The sequence below is a fragment of the Eumetopias jubatus genome, unplaced genomic scaffold (assembly GCF_037043125.1).
Source record: "Eumetopias jubatus isolate StellerSeaLion01/CBP00866 unplaced genomic scaffold, mEumJub1_p1.0 scaffold_9, whole genome shotgun sequence".
Taxonomy (NCBI): Eukaryota; Metazoa; Chordata; class Mammalia; order Carnivora; family Otariidae; genus Eumetopias; species Eumetopias jubatus.
The window spans coordinates 90,241,731-90,259,808 of NW_028274815.1; the positions used below are offsets into that span (position 1 = coordinate 90,241,731).

The 18,078-nt window shown below is 45.7% G+C and overlaps 1 protein-coding gene across 10 annotated transcripts in view; it reads right to left on the minus strand.

Moving 5' to 3' along the window:
* The window catches only part of ENTPD6 (ectonucleoside triphosphate diphosphohydrolase 6), a 44,232-nt gene that overhangs the window by 14,572 nt on the left and 11,582 nt on the right, over positions 1-18,078 (minus strand). For 6 of the 10 annotated variants that reach the window (XM_088026677.1, XM_088026676.1, XM_088026674.1 and 3 more), the window contains 9 exons: positions 14,445-14,528; positions 13,125-13,448; positions 9,284-9,360; positions 6,952-7,095; positions 5,454-5,529; positions 4,740-4,775; positions 3,754-3,842; positions 2,975-3,054; positions 2,313-2,377 (listed from right to left, as the gene is read on the minus strand). In XM_088026677.1, coding sequence (XP_087882803.1) covers positions 2,313-2,377; positions 2,975-3,054; positions 3,754-3,842; positions 4,740-4,775; positions 5,454-5,529; positions 6,952-7,095; positions 9,284-9,360; positions 13,125-13,448; positions 14,445-14,484 — 931 coding nt within the window. In that variant the 5' untranslated portion in view covers positions 14,485-14,528. The remainder of the gene's footprint in view (positions 1-2,312; positions 2,378-2,974; positions 3,055-3,753; positions 3,843-4,739; positions 4,776-5,453; positions 5,530-6,951; positions 7,096-9,283; positions 9,361-13,124; positions 13,449-14,444; positions 14,529-18,078) is intronic. The other 4 variants (XM_028123742.1, XM_028123740.1, XM_088026680.1 and 1 more) reach the window with 4 other exon arrangements.

Consider the following 18,078-nt stretch of genomic DNA (forward strand, 5'->3'; position numbering starts at 1 on the left):
CAGAAAGAGAGCTGTTAACAGAGATAAGTTTTTAAGAATGACTTCTGTACGCAAGGGCAAACATCTAATGACCAAACATCTGCTCTTATTGTCCTGTGAATCACCCTCCTCCCCTTTAAAGCCCCAGACCCCTATCCTATTCCTTAGTTCAGGATGGCACATTCGCCTCAATTGCCTGACCTGTCCTTGGGTGTCATATTCTTATGGGGCTCCTGTACATACATAATTAAATTTGTTTTTCTCCTATTAATCTGTCTCATGTGAATTTAATTAATAGGCCAAAAGAATCTTGAAAGGTAGAAGAAAAATTTTTCCTCCCCAATACTAGTAACGAAGGCATTGGAGGGCCAAAGGAACACTCTTCCTTTCTGCCAGATGAGAACTGACCTGTGGAAGCATTCCAGGTCAACTAGAGTACGCAAGCCTTTCTCTATCACAGAAGCCACCACAAAGCCTCATCAGTTTTAGAAACATAGTCTCTCCTAGCTTACACGCACTGAGGGGCTTCAGGGTTCCAGGCATTGGGCCAAGTGTTGTTCAGTCAACTGTCACAACCACCCTAATAGAAGGGGAGCCAACACTACCCAATTTTATAGATGAATGAGGTTGCAAGTAACCTGGCAGGGCCAGGACGATGCCACCATGCCATGTATCTGTGCTGCTGCACAACACAAAATCTGGGGCCCCACAAATAACAAAGGAAGCGTGGTGGTTGGCCTCTCAGCCTGGCCCCATGATGCCACCCCTCAAGGATGTGCATGTTGAAAAGTGAATCCCTATGCCTGCCCTTGATTCTGGCCTGGGCTTGCTTTCACCAGCAGAATGTGCAGGATATGATGCATGTGACTTCAGGGCAGTCCCCCTTCCTGAGCTGCCAGAAAGAAGTGCAGGCTGCTCTGCTGGGGAGGTCACATGGGGGGGCAATGAGGTGTAAGACATTCACCCAGCCACCCCAGCTGTCACCACACAAGCCCCAGGGATCCCAGGAGAGGCACTGTCCAGCTCAAGCCTGTGCAATCATGAGATACTATAATATCTATTTGCTCGTTTTGACCACTCAGTTTAGTGTGTACTTGTGCAACAACAGATAACACAATAGGGAGATGTTTCCTCTGGGGCAAGGAGCTGTCCACACCCTTCTTGGCAGGTATTACGGCCCTATGTGTCCCAAGTAGGTACTTTATGTAGCTGATGGGTTTAAGGCCAGCCATGGACAGGCAAATGGGTAACTGCCTTCTTCCTGCTGGCTAAATAGGTGTTTTCTGGCCACAGAGTGAAAACTGCTAGTGTTTCTGAGACATGGAAATGTTTTTGGTTTGCAACAGAGGAATACCATAATAAGGTTAAACACCAGGATTTGAAATAAGATGTACGTGAAAAACAAAAATTCCAGTCAGAACAACTAGGCCCTTGAAAGAAGTACAGAGAAGTGCTAGGCCTGTGGAGGGGAGCAGGTATGGGGCAAGGAGAGGCAGGGCTGAGGGAAGGGCAGGTGGCTGGAGCATATGTGTGGGCTTGCACAAACACATCTGGACCAGAGGCATGGGTCAAGGCCTTTGGGTCCTGATTGATGTCATCAGGAAAGACAGGCCAATGCCAGCCTCAGAGCAGTGTTCCCCTACTCCCAAATTGGGACATAATGATCCCCTAGGGCCTCCTAAGATCTCATGTGCCCTGGTGGCCAGCACCAGGCTTCTCCTCAGCCAGGCCAGTCAGGAAAGATCAGAGAAGGCCTGGGAAGAAACATCCTGACCTGGCCATCTCCAGTTCAATGCCATGTCTGCAGGAAGGGTTTATGTTTCATGTTTAATGATCCTTCACAGAGCAAGAGAAGAGGGAGGGACATCCTCGTAACACTACAATCACTGTGAATGAGGGAAAAACTTTCCCCAGCTTCCCAGTAGCAGCCCCAGAATCACCTCCTCCTGTGCCATCATGAAAAATAAGATTCCTTTCTGATGCTTAAAAACCAGTCCCCTCCAAACGCAGGTGATGACTAAACACAGTTACTTGGTGGCTAAAATCCCACAGCTCAGTGTTTGAAAAATGAATTCTCCAGCATCTCTTCCTTTTAAAAAATAACTTAGCATGTACACAGGTAAAACACATTACTATTTATCACCATGATAGTGCCCACCAACATAGTGCACACCGACATGTGCGCTCTTCCCCACACGTCCCTCCTGGGCTCCTCTAGTTCTGAGGACCAGGGCCCACTGCGCTGCTGTGATAGTGGAGGGCAGGAGCACCTTTCCTGAAAGGCTCCTCAAGGCTGCTGAGCAAGGAGGGCTCTGAACTCTCATTCCACTCACCAGGTTTCCCTTCCATGCCACCCAGAATCGCCAGCCGCGCCGACATCAAACCAAGCCCCAGGTAGCTGTGGAAAGAAAATCCTGGGTGAGGGGCTGGCCTACCACAGGAAGTGCTGGGTAACATCTTCAATCCTGCCTCCAGTACGTTCACCTGGCCTGAATCCAAAACAAGTGGGAAAGGGAGGAAACCTGTGGCGAGGCAGTAGACTTTCTGCTTCTAGAAGCCTCTCTTTATGGAGGTTAGGGCATTCAGTTCAACAAATGAAAGCCTATTACCTAACAGGAGCTTGCCTAGGAGCTGTGGATGCCAGTGAACAACACAGATGTGCCCTGATCTTTATGGAGTACATATGCTTTACACCAAGAATCAACTGAAGGTGCCATGTGGTAAATAGATGGCCAAGAAAATTCCTGCACAATCCATGGGCTCTTTCCCACCTTTTAGAAACCTCCTCCAAAGCAGAATAAAATAAGCACAAAAAAAGGGAATGTGATTTTACTGGAGGTGAATTAAAAAATGAAGTGGGGAGAAGGCAGGAGGAGGAAGTGTTGGAAGGAGAGCCTCCAGCAGGGGGGTTTCCGGGTGCTCTGGTCACTGCACAGGGCTGGCTGAGCCACACTCCTGGATGGGCAGCCTCTCCACCCCCACTCCCAAAACAAACCTGTAAGAATAGAGCTTGTAGGTCTGATTAAACATCTGGAGTGACGTTAGGTAGCCAGGCGGGGAGGTCTGGAGGGTGTCCTGTGGAAGAATATGAGGAATGCTATCCTTCCTGCTGGTCCTTCTTTTGAAAAGACCAGGGTACTCACAGATGTATTCAATTAAATTAGTTTTTCATTAAGTCACATGTTTGAACAAGAGTTTGAACAAGCAATGAAAAATAAAATGTCCAAAATGAAATGTTTTTCCTCCTTACAACTTTTACCATTCTGACAAATATGGCCCAACCAAGACAATTATGAGTAAATTTAAGTGCTTTTCCATTGTAAACTAAAAATAAAAACAATAAAACAGTGGTGGGTGAGGAAGGCACTGTGGCTAAAGCAGCAGTCTAGATTGGAAGTATTTTCATCTCCTTTACAATGTCCCATCACACAGGGCTTAAGGCTCTCTCCCCTTCTGGAGTCAGACTAAGTAATGGCCCCTCTCTGGCTTGTCCTGGGGGAAAGGGGAACATTTCACATCCTATGGCCCTGAGGGTTCCAGGTAGTTTCTAATTTATCATCCCACTGAAGATCAAATTTCCATTTTTTTCCCCCAAGCAGAATAAAATGAAGCGAAGAAGCATTAACTGTGAATGAATCTGGCCGTGAGGATAGGAACTGACTGCACAGGCCCAGAGACACCAGGTCAACAGGCCTTCTCCCAGGGGCTGCAGCTCCCGGGGGCAGGTGGCCTTTGGAGGATGGGGGCCACAACGGGGCGGCAAAGGCCGGTTACCTCAACTCTTGGAAGAAAGGTGATCTGAGTGGATCCTCCGCCCAAATCCAGCATGCCCACACTGCTCCTTCCTGGGGTTTTCAAACTGCCTGGGGCACAGTGAGTAGAAACCAACACATACTGTCACATTAGTAAATAGATGAGAACAGCCGAGAAAGTAAAGAGTTTAGGAGCCAAGCCCCCCAGTGGAAAGAAAAACAGAGAAACAGCTGTGGGTATTTAACAATCTCCCTGGAAGGATGCACATGTTTAAGGGGCATGAATGCAGCTCTGCCAGCTGTGGCTTTAACAATATAAGACAACACCGACTTTCAGCAGAGAAGCCGGGCCTGCCCTTTCTACTGCTCACCCCGGGACACACTGACTTCCATACTGTCCCTTCATGCCCAGAGGCATGCCTTCCCCCAGCACCAGGCTCCTAACGTTCCCCTTAACATGGCTCTCCATCCCCAAGGGGCAAATTCTGCTACAAAGCCTTTTTCTTTTTCATATATGCGTTCACACACACTGGTTTTGCCATAATTACAATAAAGGGACAAAAATCAACCTGTACTGAGAATAAGAAAAATGACTCCTTGCCATCTTGTTCCAAGAACAGAAGTTTCTGTTCTCTATCTACAGCAGAGGAATTCAATTCTAAGGCGAAGAGCATTCCCACCACATTTAATAACTGAAAGCACGACTGGTTTTATTCATGACTTCCCTTAGCAATGAGAGGACAGGGCCCCTGCCTGATGTGGCTGCAGTCGAGAAGGGGCAGGAGCTATGCTGGAGAAAACCAGGCCTACAGAGAAGCTCCTTTCCCCAGCATTTTTATCTGCAAGCTTGATGCCCACTCTGATGAGCCCCCATCCAACCCAATGCTCTACTTTGAACCAGCACCACTGGAGAAACCCAAGGGATTATTTTAAAGAGTAGAAATGAGACCTCTGCCATCAAGAATGGCATCTGTGGACTGTCAGCTTCAGGGAGAGGGAAGAATGTACCTGTTAGGAAGTTGACAGTGATCCACGCTGAAACGCCTACAAGAGAGGGTCACAGACGGCATGTGAATCACCTGAGATGCTGTAAACAACACACGCACTCAAATGACCACTTTGAGATTCCAGGAGAAGTGAGCGCCCCTCACTTCTCAGCCTCCAGATCAGCTACAGGAAGAGGCATCAGTCATCAAGTCACCCAGCAGCTTCTGGCAGACTGTTCCAGAAGATGCCATACTAAAACACTACAATACACTGCCAAATGTCACATCTCTCCCTCCTATTCTTTATCGTGAACTTCCTCTTTTTGGAAAGAGAATCAAGTGTTGCTCTTCCCCTCCCCTGGTCATATTTTAAAATCAGGGGCTGGTGAAGAACTTGACGGTCTCTCTCAGCATTAACAATGCAACAGCAAACTTCTAAATAGCAATTGAGGATTCTCTCTAAATGTTCTTAAAGCTGAAAAGATGACTTGTTTTCAGAAACTTCATCTGTGCCAGGTTTAGAGCTAGTCGAGATGTGAATCTGTCTCTAATACTGGCCCCCCAAAGATCCTCTGAGACAGTTACACTGTGAACGGAATGGGACCATCACTTTAATTCTTGCCTCCCCACGTCTGACTGAGGAGAACGCTCCCACTCGGAATGCCAATAGCATCCCTGAACACAGCCTTGTCTCCCAGGACAGCCTTGTCGCACAGCAAGCTTCTGGAGACCCTACCTTCATCTGTTCCGTTCATGATGGAAACACAGTCATCTCCTACAAGGAAGGGCGATGCCTTAAACACTTCTTTCACCTAAATGTAAAGGGAGACAAGTCTTTATCCTTTACAATCTAAACTCAAAGTTCCCAATTACACTGTGCTTTCAGCAGGTCATGACAAAACAGCAGAGGGTGTCAGCTGGTGCTGTCAAGAAACAAAGCTCGTGTTTTGTTTTATATTTCTCGAATCCTCTGCAAGTGATATCCTTATCTACTGCCTGGTCTGGTGGAGGCAGATGCTACCCTGGAGAGCCCTGTCTTAAAGCCACTCTGGGCTGGAAAAGCTCAGGGGCCCCCCTGAGCCTGCTGGGCCCCCAAACACTGCCCTGCTTTAGACTGGAGATGAGGCACTGGAAGCCCCTCAAGGCAGAGCTCAGCCTGGGACCCAGGAGTTAGCTCCACAGCCAGGAGGCGAAGACAGTGAGCAGCAGCATTTGGGGGCACCTCCCTCCCCATTTTTTAGCAAGTACTGACACACAGAAACGTCAGTCCATCTGCACATTCCAACTGCACTGGTGGCCCACAATCAGACTTGAGCACGTAAAGGTAACTTTTACAGGGGACCTTGACCAATGTGCAACAATTCATCATTTAGTGGCTGCATAGTTTAGAAAAAGTACAGAGAATGAAGAGGACCATGTTGGTGAAAGCAGTTTCCCTAATGTGCCTGACAATAACCGTCCAGGCACCTGTAAGAAACAGGGTTCAAAGCCTTTCTGCAGGGCTGCCACTAGGCCTGGGGGGCAATCCCAGTCATGTGAGAGCCAGACCCTGGCAGGTGAAGGCTAAAGGCCTCTTTAGCAGTTACATCTGTGGACCAGATCAAGAGAAGAACTGGCAGTTTCCATGAGAACACGCAGGCTGGAGATGAAGTGTCAGGAACTCAGGCTTCTACAACCCTCTACAAGGATCTAGTCTCTGCATGGAAGGAAGCCCTTCAAAAGGCTTTCAACGTATTTTTTTTTCCTTTTTTTCTTTTAATTCCCTCCTCTTCAATTTTATGAAGGAGTTTGCTAAGAATTGGTATTATTTTTTCTTTCTCTTTTTTAAAAGATTTTATTCATTTATTTGACAAAGAGAGACACAGCTAGAGAGGGAACAAAAGCAGGGGGTGTGGGAGAGGGGGAAGCAGGCTTCACTGCCGAGCAGGGAGCCCAATGTGGGGCTCGATCCCAGGACACTGGGATCATGACCTGAGCTGAAGGCAGACGCCTAATGACTGAGCCACCCAGTTGCCCCAGGCTTCAACGTATTCCTAAAACAGAGTTGGTGTTATTACACAATACAGGTTCATTCTAGAAAACAGGAACAGCTAAATGCTGTTAACATTTTGATGTGTTTTCCTCTTCAGGAAGTTTATACATAGCCCATTCAACTGCTCAGACACTAGCTGAATATTTGGTGTTTTCAGTTATCATAAGCTATCTACCCCCCACGGGGAAATGGGTAAGATCACCTTTTGCAGTAACTTTTGAGCCTTTTCTCCTGGTAACAGACGTAAACCAGCTGTGGCCTTGAGCACCAAGGGGGTGGCCTTCCAGAAGTCAAAAGGAACGTCTTGTTTAGCAACATCCAGTAATTCCTGAATTCCTGAAGTGCTCTGTGAATGTGGTAAAAGCAGGGTCTGTCAAAGCTCAGCATACAGGGTCACAGATGCTCCCCCAACCCTTTTGGTTTTATTGACTTACACATTTTCTTCTAACTTTCCAAATCAGCAGAAAACGACTTAGGTGGTGCTAGTGAATGTGAGGGGCACGGGGACCAGGCGAGTACAGAGCAACACCCCAGCAGTGGAACATGGTGGGGAGAAGATACACAAGGGGGGGTCCTGCTGTTCTATACTCTGGCAACCAAAACCCTGCTCAGCCCCATCACCAATCCTCACCAGGTGACCTCAGATGAGCTGTGAGTCCCCTGGACCTCATGAATGAATTCTGGGATTCCTCACGGTGCCGAAAACCCCAGAGGAATCATTTATGCCTGCCAGAATGCTTGAGATCCAAAAGTTGGCTAAGGCCCTGTGTCAGGGCAGAGGTGGGATAACAACTTTAGTAAAGTACTGCTGGGTATTACCAACAGCTACAATGCTGCGGGAACAATCTGGCAATGTCTGCCCAATGAGAAAATGTACCTTCCTTTTACTCAGAAATCTCATTCTAAGAATTCATCTGAGATGGATGCCCTTGCATCTGTGGGTAATGAAGTTCAGTAAGGTGACAAACTGTAGGCTTTCTTAGACATTATTTGAACATCCCTCAGGAGGGGACTGGTTCCATAAATTCAAAGTGCCTGTACACACTGCAGTATCATTGCCAGAAAAATCAAGGAAGCTCTTCACATCCTGATAGTAAATAATCTCTATGTTATATTGTTGAGTAGTGAAAGTGAAGTATGTAACAACATGAATGCCATTCTATTGTGTACGTGAAATAAAAAGGGGAGGGGGAAGAATATAGATGAATTTGCTCATAGGTATGTCAATTAGCCCTTGAAAGACACATAAGAAACCAGGGACACCAGCCCTCCTAGGGGAGACCGGAGCAGGAGGGGAGTTCTCAGCATCCACCCTGTGAAGCTGTGAAATATGTCCCACTTGAATGTGTACTCCCTACTAAAACAAGTAAGGTTTTAAAAATTTTATGAGTTTATTCTAAAGCTATCTAATTTACTTATGTGTAACCTTATAGTTACTCTAACATCACTGATTTTGATTTTTGTTTTCAATTTGTTTTTTAACCAAGCCACAGGAAAGCAGGGTTATGACTTCACTGTATGAGATCAAGATGCACCTGTGGGCAAGAATGATGTATTATTTATTTATTTGAGAGAGAGCACAAGCAGAGGGAGAAGCAGGCTCCCCACTGAGCAGAGAGCCTGATGCACGGCTCGATCCCAGGACCCCAAGATCATGACCGGAGCCGAAGTCAGACGCTTAACTGACTGAGCCACCCAGGCGCCCCTATCTATTAGCTTTTATTTTTTTAAAGATTTTATTTATTTATTTGACACAGAGAGACACAGCGAGAGGGGACACAAGCAGGGGGAGTGGGAGAGGAAGAAGCAGGCTTTCCATGGAGCAGAAAGCCCAACGCGGGGCTCGATCCCAGGACTCTGGGATCATGATCTGAGCCGAAGGCAGACGCTTAACGACTGAGCCACCCAGGCGCCCGTTTCATGCTTGCATCAAAAGGAACTTGTAGCTATGTTACTACCTCGTCCATTTCATCAGCGCCTTAGCGGAAATACAGGTGTCCTGTATTAGTGCAGCTGTAAGCTTTAAGGAGTTGAGAAGTATAAAAGCTACAAATTTACAAAAATCATTATTTGACAGTTTAAGTAAATCACTTTTACACTTATTTGGTTTTGTGAATTTTGCATAATACATTTTTAACTTCAGTGTTTTTAGTCAACTTTTGTCATCTTCAGAGGAACTGAAACAAAAACAAACTCTCAAATACTGCTTTTTATCAGTTTGTAGCCTGTGTGCTTTTGAATCGCACCAAGACTTCTGGGTGGCATGCCTGGTGGTTGGGGGAAGGGCCCGGGAAGCTGGGGTGTAGGGGAAGGTGGGGCCTGGGAATAGCGGTCCTCCTTTGGCCCCATGTGCTGTACCAGTTTCCCCCATCTGGCCACCCTAAATAGCATGAAATGTCCCAGGGCAACACCATCAGAGATGCTTTCCTCTGTGAATAAGGCCTATGCACTCAAGGAAAAGGGAGCTGGCTTTAACAAACTGCACGCTGGAAGACAAATTTGAAGAACAAATAGACGTGAGAGAAAAACATTACCTTTTCAACATCATCAGCATAAGCAGAAAGACCTGGCTTCAGTGCTTTGAACGTCTCATGGGTCAAAGTGGGAGTTTCTAAAGGGAAATCATGTTTAAAAAAAAAGTACAACCGTGAACATTTACACGAATATATGAATATATACGATTATGGCTAGCCACCCTTTTTAAAGGCAGATGTCTGAAATCAGACCAATCTCAGAGTGACTGGAACACTGCTTCTTTAGCCAGGATAAACAGGATGAGTGTTCTACCTGATGCTCTGGCCAGAACTTTTTTAAAAAACCCAACTTTACTGAGGCATGATTTACATACAAAACTATATACATCTAAACTGCTAAATTTTAACATGGTTAATTCTCGTTACATTTAACAGAGGAGCAGGGCAGATGATTCTAAACTGCAAATATAAAAGTTATTTCTCTATCCTGTGAGGGATGTAGTATAGGTTCTAAAGAACATTTTTCTTCCTTCTTTTAAAAAAACGGAGTGTCTTAAATTATGAAGGCCCTGGATTCATGCGCATACAGCAAGGGAGTGTTCAGAGGCACATGGTGGCTGAGGGATGCTGGCCTGAATTTGGACATGAACACCCAAGAGGAAAAATCAGGGACAGAGCTTTTTTTTTTTTTTAAAGATTTTATTTATTTATTTGACAGAGACACAGTGAGAGAGGGAACAAAAGCAGGGGGAGTGGTAGAGGGAGACGCAGGCTTCCCTGGGAGCAGGGAGCCCAATGCAAGGCTCGATCCCAGGACCCTGGGATCATGACCTGAGCTGAAGGCAGACGCTTAACGACTGAGCCACCCAGGCACCCCCAGGGATATAACTTTTTGAAAGGATGTCTCTTTGGAGATAAAACACTGGAATTTGGCTATTAAAAGATTACATGCTGATAAGTTGTCTTAAAACAAACCGTTGTCCTAACATTCAAATCGGCAAAGAAGAAGTCAAACCCTCACTCTTTGCAGATGATACACTTTATGTGGAAAACCCAAAAGACTCCACCCCAAAACTGCTAGAACTCATACAGGAATTCAGTCAAGTGGCAGGATATAAAATCAATGCACAGAAATCAGTGGCATTTCAATACACCAACAAGAAGACAGAAGAAAGAGAAATTAAGGAATCGATTCCATTTACAATTGCACCCAAAACCATAAGATACCTAGGAATAAATCTAACCAAAGAGGCAAAGGATCTGTACTCAGAAAACTAGAAAATACTCATGAAAGAAACTGAGGAAGACACAAAGATGTGGAAAAACGTTCCATGCTCATGGATTGGATGAACAAATATTGTGAAGATGTCAATGCTACCTAGAGCAATCTACACATTCAAAGCAATCCCTATCAAAATACCATCCACTTTTTTCAAAGAAATGGAACAAATAATCCTAAAATTTGTATGAAACCAGAAGAGACCCTGAATAGCCAGGGGAATGTTGAAAAAGAAAAGCAAAGCTGGCGACATCACAATTCTGGACTTCCAGCTCTATTACAAAGCTGTCATCATCAAGAGAGTATGGTACTGGCATAAAAACAGACACAAAGACCAATGCAACAGAATAGAGAGCCTAGAGATGGACCCTCAACTCTATGGTCAACGAATCTTTGACAAAGCAGGAAAGAATGTCCAATGGAAAAAAGACAGTCTCTTCAACAAATGGTGTTGGGAAAATTGGACAGCCACATGCAGAAGAATGAAACTGGACCATTTCCTTACACCACACACAAAAATAGACTCCAAATGGTTGAAAGACCTAAATGTGAGACGGGAGTCCATCAAGATCCTAAAGGAGAACACAGGCAGCAACCTCTTCGACCTCAGCCACAGCAACTTCTTCCTAGAAACATCGCCAAAGGCAAGGGGAGCAAGGGCATAAATGAACTATTGGGACTTCATCCAGATAAAAAGCTTTGGCACAGCAAAAGAAATAGTCAACAAAACCAAAAGACAACCGACAGAATGGGAGAAGATATTTGCAAATGACATATCAGATAAAGGGCTAGTATCCAAAATCTATGAAGAACTTATCAAACTCAACACCCAGAGAACAAATGATCCAATCAAGGAATGGGCAGAAGACATGAACACATATTTTTCCAAAGAAGACATCCAAATGGCCAACAGACACATGAGAAAGTGCTCAACATCGCTTGGCGTCAGGGAAATCCAAATCTAAAACCTCAATGAGATACCACCTCACACTAGTCAGAATGGCTAAAATTAACAAGTCAGGAAACGACAGATGTTGGCAGGGATGTGGACAAAGGGGAACCCTCCTACATTGTTGGTGGGAATGCAAGCTGGTGCAGCCACTCTGGAAAACAGTATGCAGGTTCCCCAAAAAGTTGAAAATAAAGCTACCCTACGACCCAGCAATTGCACTACTGGGTATTTATCCCAAAGATACAAATGTAGGGACCCGATGTTTATAGCAGCAATGTCCACAATAGCCAAACTGTGGAAAGAGCCAAGATGGCCATTGAAAGATGAATGGATAAAGAAGATGTGGTATATATATACAATGGAATATTATGCAGCCATCAAAAGGAATGAAATATTGCCATTTGCAACGAGATGGATAGAGCTGGAGGGTATTATGCTGAGTGAAATAAGTCAATCAGAGAAAGACATGTATCATATGACCTCACTGATATGAGGAATTCTTAATCTTAGGAAATAAACTGAGGGATGCTGGAGTGGAGGGGGGTGGGAGGGATGGGGTGGCTAGGTGATAGACATTGGGGAGGGTATGTGCTATGGTGAGTGCTGTGAATTGTGTAAGACTGATGAATCACAGGCCTGTACCTCTGAAAAAAGTAATACATTATATGTTAAAAAAAAAAAAAGATAGTAGGAAGGGAAAAACGAAGGGGGGCAAATCGGAGGGGGAGATGAACCATGAGAGACTATGGACTCTGAGAAACAAACTGAGGGTTCTAGAGGGGAGGAGGGTGGGGGGATGGGTTAGCCTGGTGATGGGTATTAAAGAGGGCACATAATGAATGGAGCACTGGGTGTTATACGCAAACAATGAATCATGGAACACTACATCAAAAACTAATGATGTAATGTATGGTGATTAACATAAAAAAAAGTTGTCTTAAAACTCACTGGCTAGAAGCTGGAGGGTGACCCTCAGAGCTGGAGGGTACAAGAGGTGCCAGGGAAGGAGATCCAAGGGAGAAGGGAGGAGTGCAGAGCTGGGCAGGGACTGGGTTTCCCCACAGGAGCAGCTACGGGGAGAACACACACAAACTCCCTCTTCCCTGTTGCCGGAAGCCTGCGGGCCCCCACCCCGAGGTTATAATGGGGCTCAGGCTCCAGCTCCCTCCTCACTGCTTGAGGCCATTCTCATCTGTCACTCTGACTGGACCCACTGGGCAGCACCATGTCAGTCTAGGTCCTAGGTCCTTGCTAGTTCATAACTTTTCCACTTTGCCTCATACTCGCCTGCATCAGGGGCAACTCCCTGCCTTAAACTCTCCCAACGCAGCTTCTGGCCTAAGTCACAATCCCAGCCATCTGACCTGCTGCTGAATGCGGGAAAGGACAGGCTACCCAACACCCTCAGGGATCTCAGCTGCCCTCAGATGGTCACCAGAAACTACTGTGAGTAAGGACAGTCAGGGGCTCCTGGGAAATTTAGATTCCTGGGCCCCAACCCATGCCTGAGCCAGTCTTTCCAGGAACCTGTATTTTTGACAAGCTCCCAGGTGAGTCCAAGGCAGAGCATCCAGCCCATCCACTGTCTCTAAGTGGAAGCGATCCCAAGAGCTCTGCTGTGAGTGAGGAGAGCCTAGGAGTGAGTGGCCAAGGCCTTCTACCCAACATACCTCCAGGCTGCCGGGCAAACTGGAAGATATGGACGCGGGTGCCAGTGCTTCCTGCATCAAACATGATGCCGTAGAAAACCTCGTGACCACGTGCAGCTGTCTCTGGGGGACTGTGAGCCTGCTGGACCCTCCGGGCCCCCGATGCCACCTCAGTGATGCTGAAGAAGGCCTGGGTGGCAGAGGCCCAGTGCCACTTGATGTAGGCGACATAGATGAACAGGCAAATGAACAGCCCCAGGGGGTATGCCACCTTTGTCATCTTCAGGTTTCCATTATTTGGTATTTTTCTCATTTCTCTGTCTGCTGAGGATTGTGCTGCAGCTGCTGGAGGAAAGGGAGGAGAAGCAGAAAAAACATGTTAGGCTACAAGCTTCTGGGGCAAGTCAGAAGTCCCTGTGCTCAGGGACAAAACATTCAGCAGAAACTGGTCTGCATTTTCCCCTTGGAATCAGAAGCTTCATTCAGTCCTGAAAGTGCTTCCAGAAGGTGTGAGCCCATTTTACAGAAGAGAACAGGAACTGGGGTTTACAAAGACTAGATAACTTGTTCGAGGTGGTAGGTCCTGGAGGGTCTGACTTGGGGCACAGACGCACAACTGCTGGCTCTAAGGCCTGAGCCTGGTCCCCAGCAAGTGCTGTTCCAGACAAGTGGCTTTGGGACTTGTTGCCACTTTAAACAGCCACATGTAAATGGTGTCCCCAAACCTTCCAAGGTACAGGAACACATGTCCAATCCATTCTTTAAATTCTCACTTCCTCTTCTATACAGATATTCAATTCTTAGAAGGCTTAAAGTCTCATCCCTTGGGGACTACAGAGAGCCCCAGCCATGTCTGAGAAATGCAGTTCATTTCCCTGGAAGTTTTACAGGAGACGTCTCTTTTCACTCATGTACTACACTCCGCCAAGGAGGAAATAATGCCTGTGAAAATCTTTCCTGAGACTGGAAAAACTTTCCAAGCCTATGAAAATCTTACCTGAGAAGCAAAAGAACTAACTCAGCACCACTGTCTTTGGTTCAATGCCCCCTGTGCCCCCAAATGAAAGCATTTGTTCAGGCTTTCTTAGCAGCTTCTGGTGTAAGACACCATGCGGGAACCTGAGGCTTCAAAGGACAAGAAGTGAGGTGCTTGATTCTCAGGGATACCCTACCCTTGGGGAATGTCCACCTGTGTCCATCCCTGACTTTGTCAGTTGTGGCAAGTGCAGTGGACACTCCTAGAGGTAAGGAGACAGGAAAGTGCCATTTTGAAAGCAAGACACGTAACAGACCAATATCCCTGATGAACATGGATGCCAAAATTCTCAACAACATACTAACCAATAGGATCCAACAGTACATTAAGAGGATTGTTCACCATGACCAAGTGGGGTTTATTCCTGGGCTGCAAGGGTGGTTCAACATCTGCAAATCAATCAGTGTGATACAACACATTAATAAAAGAAAGGATAAGACCCATACGATCCTCTCAATTGATGAAGAAAAAGCATTTGATAAAATACCGCATCCTTTCTTGATTAAAACTCTTCACAGTGTAGGGACAGAGGGTACATACCTCAATATCATAAAAGCCGTCTATGAAAAGCCCACAGCGAATATCATTCTCAATGGGGAAAAATTGAGAGCTTTTCCCCTAAGATCAGGAACACGACAGGGAGCCCACTCTCACCACTGTTGTTCAACAGAGTACTAGAAGTCCTAGCCTCAGCAATCACAAACAAAAAGAAATAAAAGGCATCCAAATCGGCATTGCAGATGACATGACACTCTATGTGGAAAACCCAAAAGGCTCCACCCCAAAATTGCTATAACTCATACAGGAATTCAGCAAATCAGTTGCATTTCTATACATTAACAATGAGACAGAAAAAAGAGAAATTAAGGAATTGATCCCAATTATAATTGCACCAAAAACCATAAGATACCTGGAAACAAACCTAACCAAAGAAGTAAAGGATCTGTACTCTGAAAACTATAGAACACTTATGACAGAAATTGAGGAGGACACAAAGAAATGGAAAAACATTCCATGCTCATGGATTAGAAGAACAAACATTGTTAAAATGTCTATGCTACCCAGAGCAATCTACACATTCAATGCAATCCCTATCGAAATACCATCAACATTTTTCACAGAGCTGAAACAAATAATCCTAAAATTTGTATGAAACCAGAAAAGACCCCAAATACCCAGAGGAATGTTGAAAAAGAAAACCAAAGCCAGCAGCATCATGATTCTGGACTTCAAGCTATATCACAAAGCTGTAATCATCAAGACAGTATGGTACTGGCACAGTAACAGACACATAAATCAATGGAACAGAATAGAGAACCCCGAAATGGACCCTCAACTCTATGGTCAATTAATCTACAAAGGAGGAAAGAATATTCAATGGAAAAAAGACAGTCTCTTCGATATATGGTGCTGGGAAAATTGGACAGCCACATGCAGAAGAATGAAACTGGACCATTTTCTTATACCATACACAAAAATAAACTCAAAATGGATGAAAGACCTAAATGTGAGCTAGGAATCCATCAGAATCCTAGAGAACACAGGTAGCAACCTCTTTGACCTTGACCGCAGCAACTTCTTGCTAGACATGTCTCCAAAGACAGGAAAAACAAAGGCAAAAATGAAATACTGGGACTTCATCAAGATAAAAGCTTCTGCACAGGGGCGCCTGGGTGGCTCAGATGGTTAAGCGTCTGCCTTAGGCTCAGGTCATGATCCCAGGGTCTTGGGATCAAGCCCCACGTCGAGCCCCACATCGGGCTCCTGGCTCAGCAGGGAGTCTGCTTCTCCCTCTCCCTCTGCCTCTCCCCCTGCTCATGCTCTCTCTCTATCTCTGTGTCTCAAATGAATAAATAAAATCTTAAAAAAAAAAAAAAGCTTCTGCACAGCAAAGGAAACTGTCAACAAAACCAAAAGGCAACCGATAGAATGGGAGAAGACACTTGCAAATGACATACAAGATAAAGGTAGTGTCCAAGATCTATAAGGAACTTATCAAACTCAACACCCATGGGCACCTGGGTGGCTCAGTCGGTTAAGCATTTGCCTTCGGCTCAGATCATGATCCCAGGGTCCTGGGATCGAGTCCTGCATCGGGCTCCCTGCTTGGCTTCTCCCTCTCCCCTTGCTTCTCCCCCCTGCTCATGCTGTCAAAAAAATAAATGAAACCTTTAAAAAACAAAAAAACTCAACATCCAAAGAACAAATAATCCAGTCAAGAAATGGGCAGAAGACATGAACAGACATTTCTCCAAAGACATACAAATGGCCAACAGACAAATGAAAAAATGCTCAACATCACTCGGCATCAGGGAAATCCAAATCAAAACCACAATGAGATACCACCTCACACCAGTCAGAATGGCTAAAATTAACAAGTCAGGAAATGACAGATGTTGGTGAGGATGCGGAGAAAGGGGACCCTCTTACACTGTTGGTGGGAATGCAAGCTGGTGCAGCCACTTTGGAAAACAGTATGGAGGTTCCTCAAAAAGTTAAAAATAGAACTACCCTATGAGTCAGTAATTGCACCACTAGGTATTTACCCCAAAGATACAAATGGAGTGATTCGAAGGGGCACCTGCACCCTAATGTTTATAGCAGCAATGTCCACAGTAGTCAGACTGTAGAAAGAGCTGAGATGTGCATCGACAGATGAATAAAGAAGATGTGGTATATACATACAATGGAATGTTATTCAGCCATCAAAAAAAAAATGAAATCTTACCATTTGCAATGATGTGGATGGAACTAGAGAGTATTATGTTAAGTGACATAAGTCAATCAGAGAAAGACAAGTATCATATGATCTCACTCAAGAGGTAGAATTTAAGAAAAAAAAAATAGGATCACAGGGGAAGGGAGGGAAAAATAAAATAAGACGGAATCAGATAGGGAGAGAAACCATGAGAGACTCTTAACTATAAGAAACAAACTGAGGGTTGCTGGAGGGGAGGTTGGTGGGGGGGATGGGATAACTGGGTGATGGGCATTAAGGAGGACATGTGATGTAATGAGCACTGGGTGTTATATGCAACTGATGAATCACTGAATTCTACCTCTGAAACTAATAATACACTATATGTTAATTGAATTTAAATAAAATAAAATAAATTAAAAAAAAGAAAGCAGGATATGGGTTTGTGTTCTATCCACAGCAGCATGTGACCGTGGGCAAATTAAACTTCACAGGGGGCTGGTGTCCTCATCTGTAAGGTAGAGAGCCACCATATGACACTGTCTGGGGATACAATGAGATGTGTGATGTGCTCAGAAGAGGACACAGAGAACACATACTGAATGCTGGCTTTACAGCAGGGCAGTGGGAGGTAACATCCCCTTAGAACCAGGGACAGTGATGGGCAGGAGTGCTGGAAGATAGTATGACTGCACTGTCTGTGGAGGGCCAGGGCTAGGAGTGCAGGGGTCAAACCTGTGGTGGTCTTTACACCAATCTCAAGGGTACCTGGGAAGAGGAGAAATGGAATGAAACTGGCCCTTGGGACAGGGGTGGGGTGGTGGGGGCAGAGTCCAGGCCTTCTGTAGCTACTCCTTTCCAGGATCTAGCCCTGCAGCCATACCTGGATGCCCTCAGGTCTGACCAGCACTGCCCAAACTTTTGGGCTGTCTCTGTGCTCCTACCTAAGGGATAGGCCTCTCCAGCGGCCCACCTCCCATGCTTGGGCAGGGGGCAGGACAAATCACACCCGCCCTCCTGAGCATCTCCTGAGCCCTGTGCACAGGGCTATGGGAATGGCTCTGCTGGCAAGACCAAGGAGCAAGCCTCCTTCCCAAGCCCTTGTTCCTGCCAGACTTTGGGCTTCTCTTGGGTCTCACTGCACTTAGGAGCTTCCTACTGCTCTCAGGATGATGTCACAGCCCTGGGTGGGCCTAGCTCCTTACCAGCCTCTGCAGCTTTCCGTCACCCTCTCTTGTCTT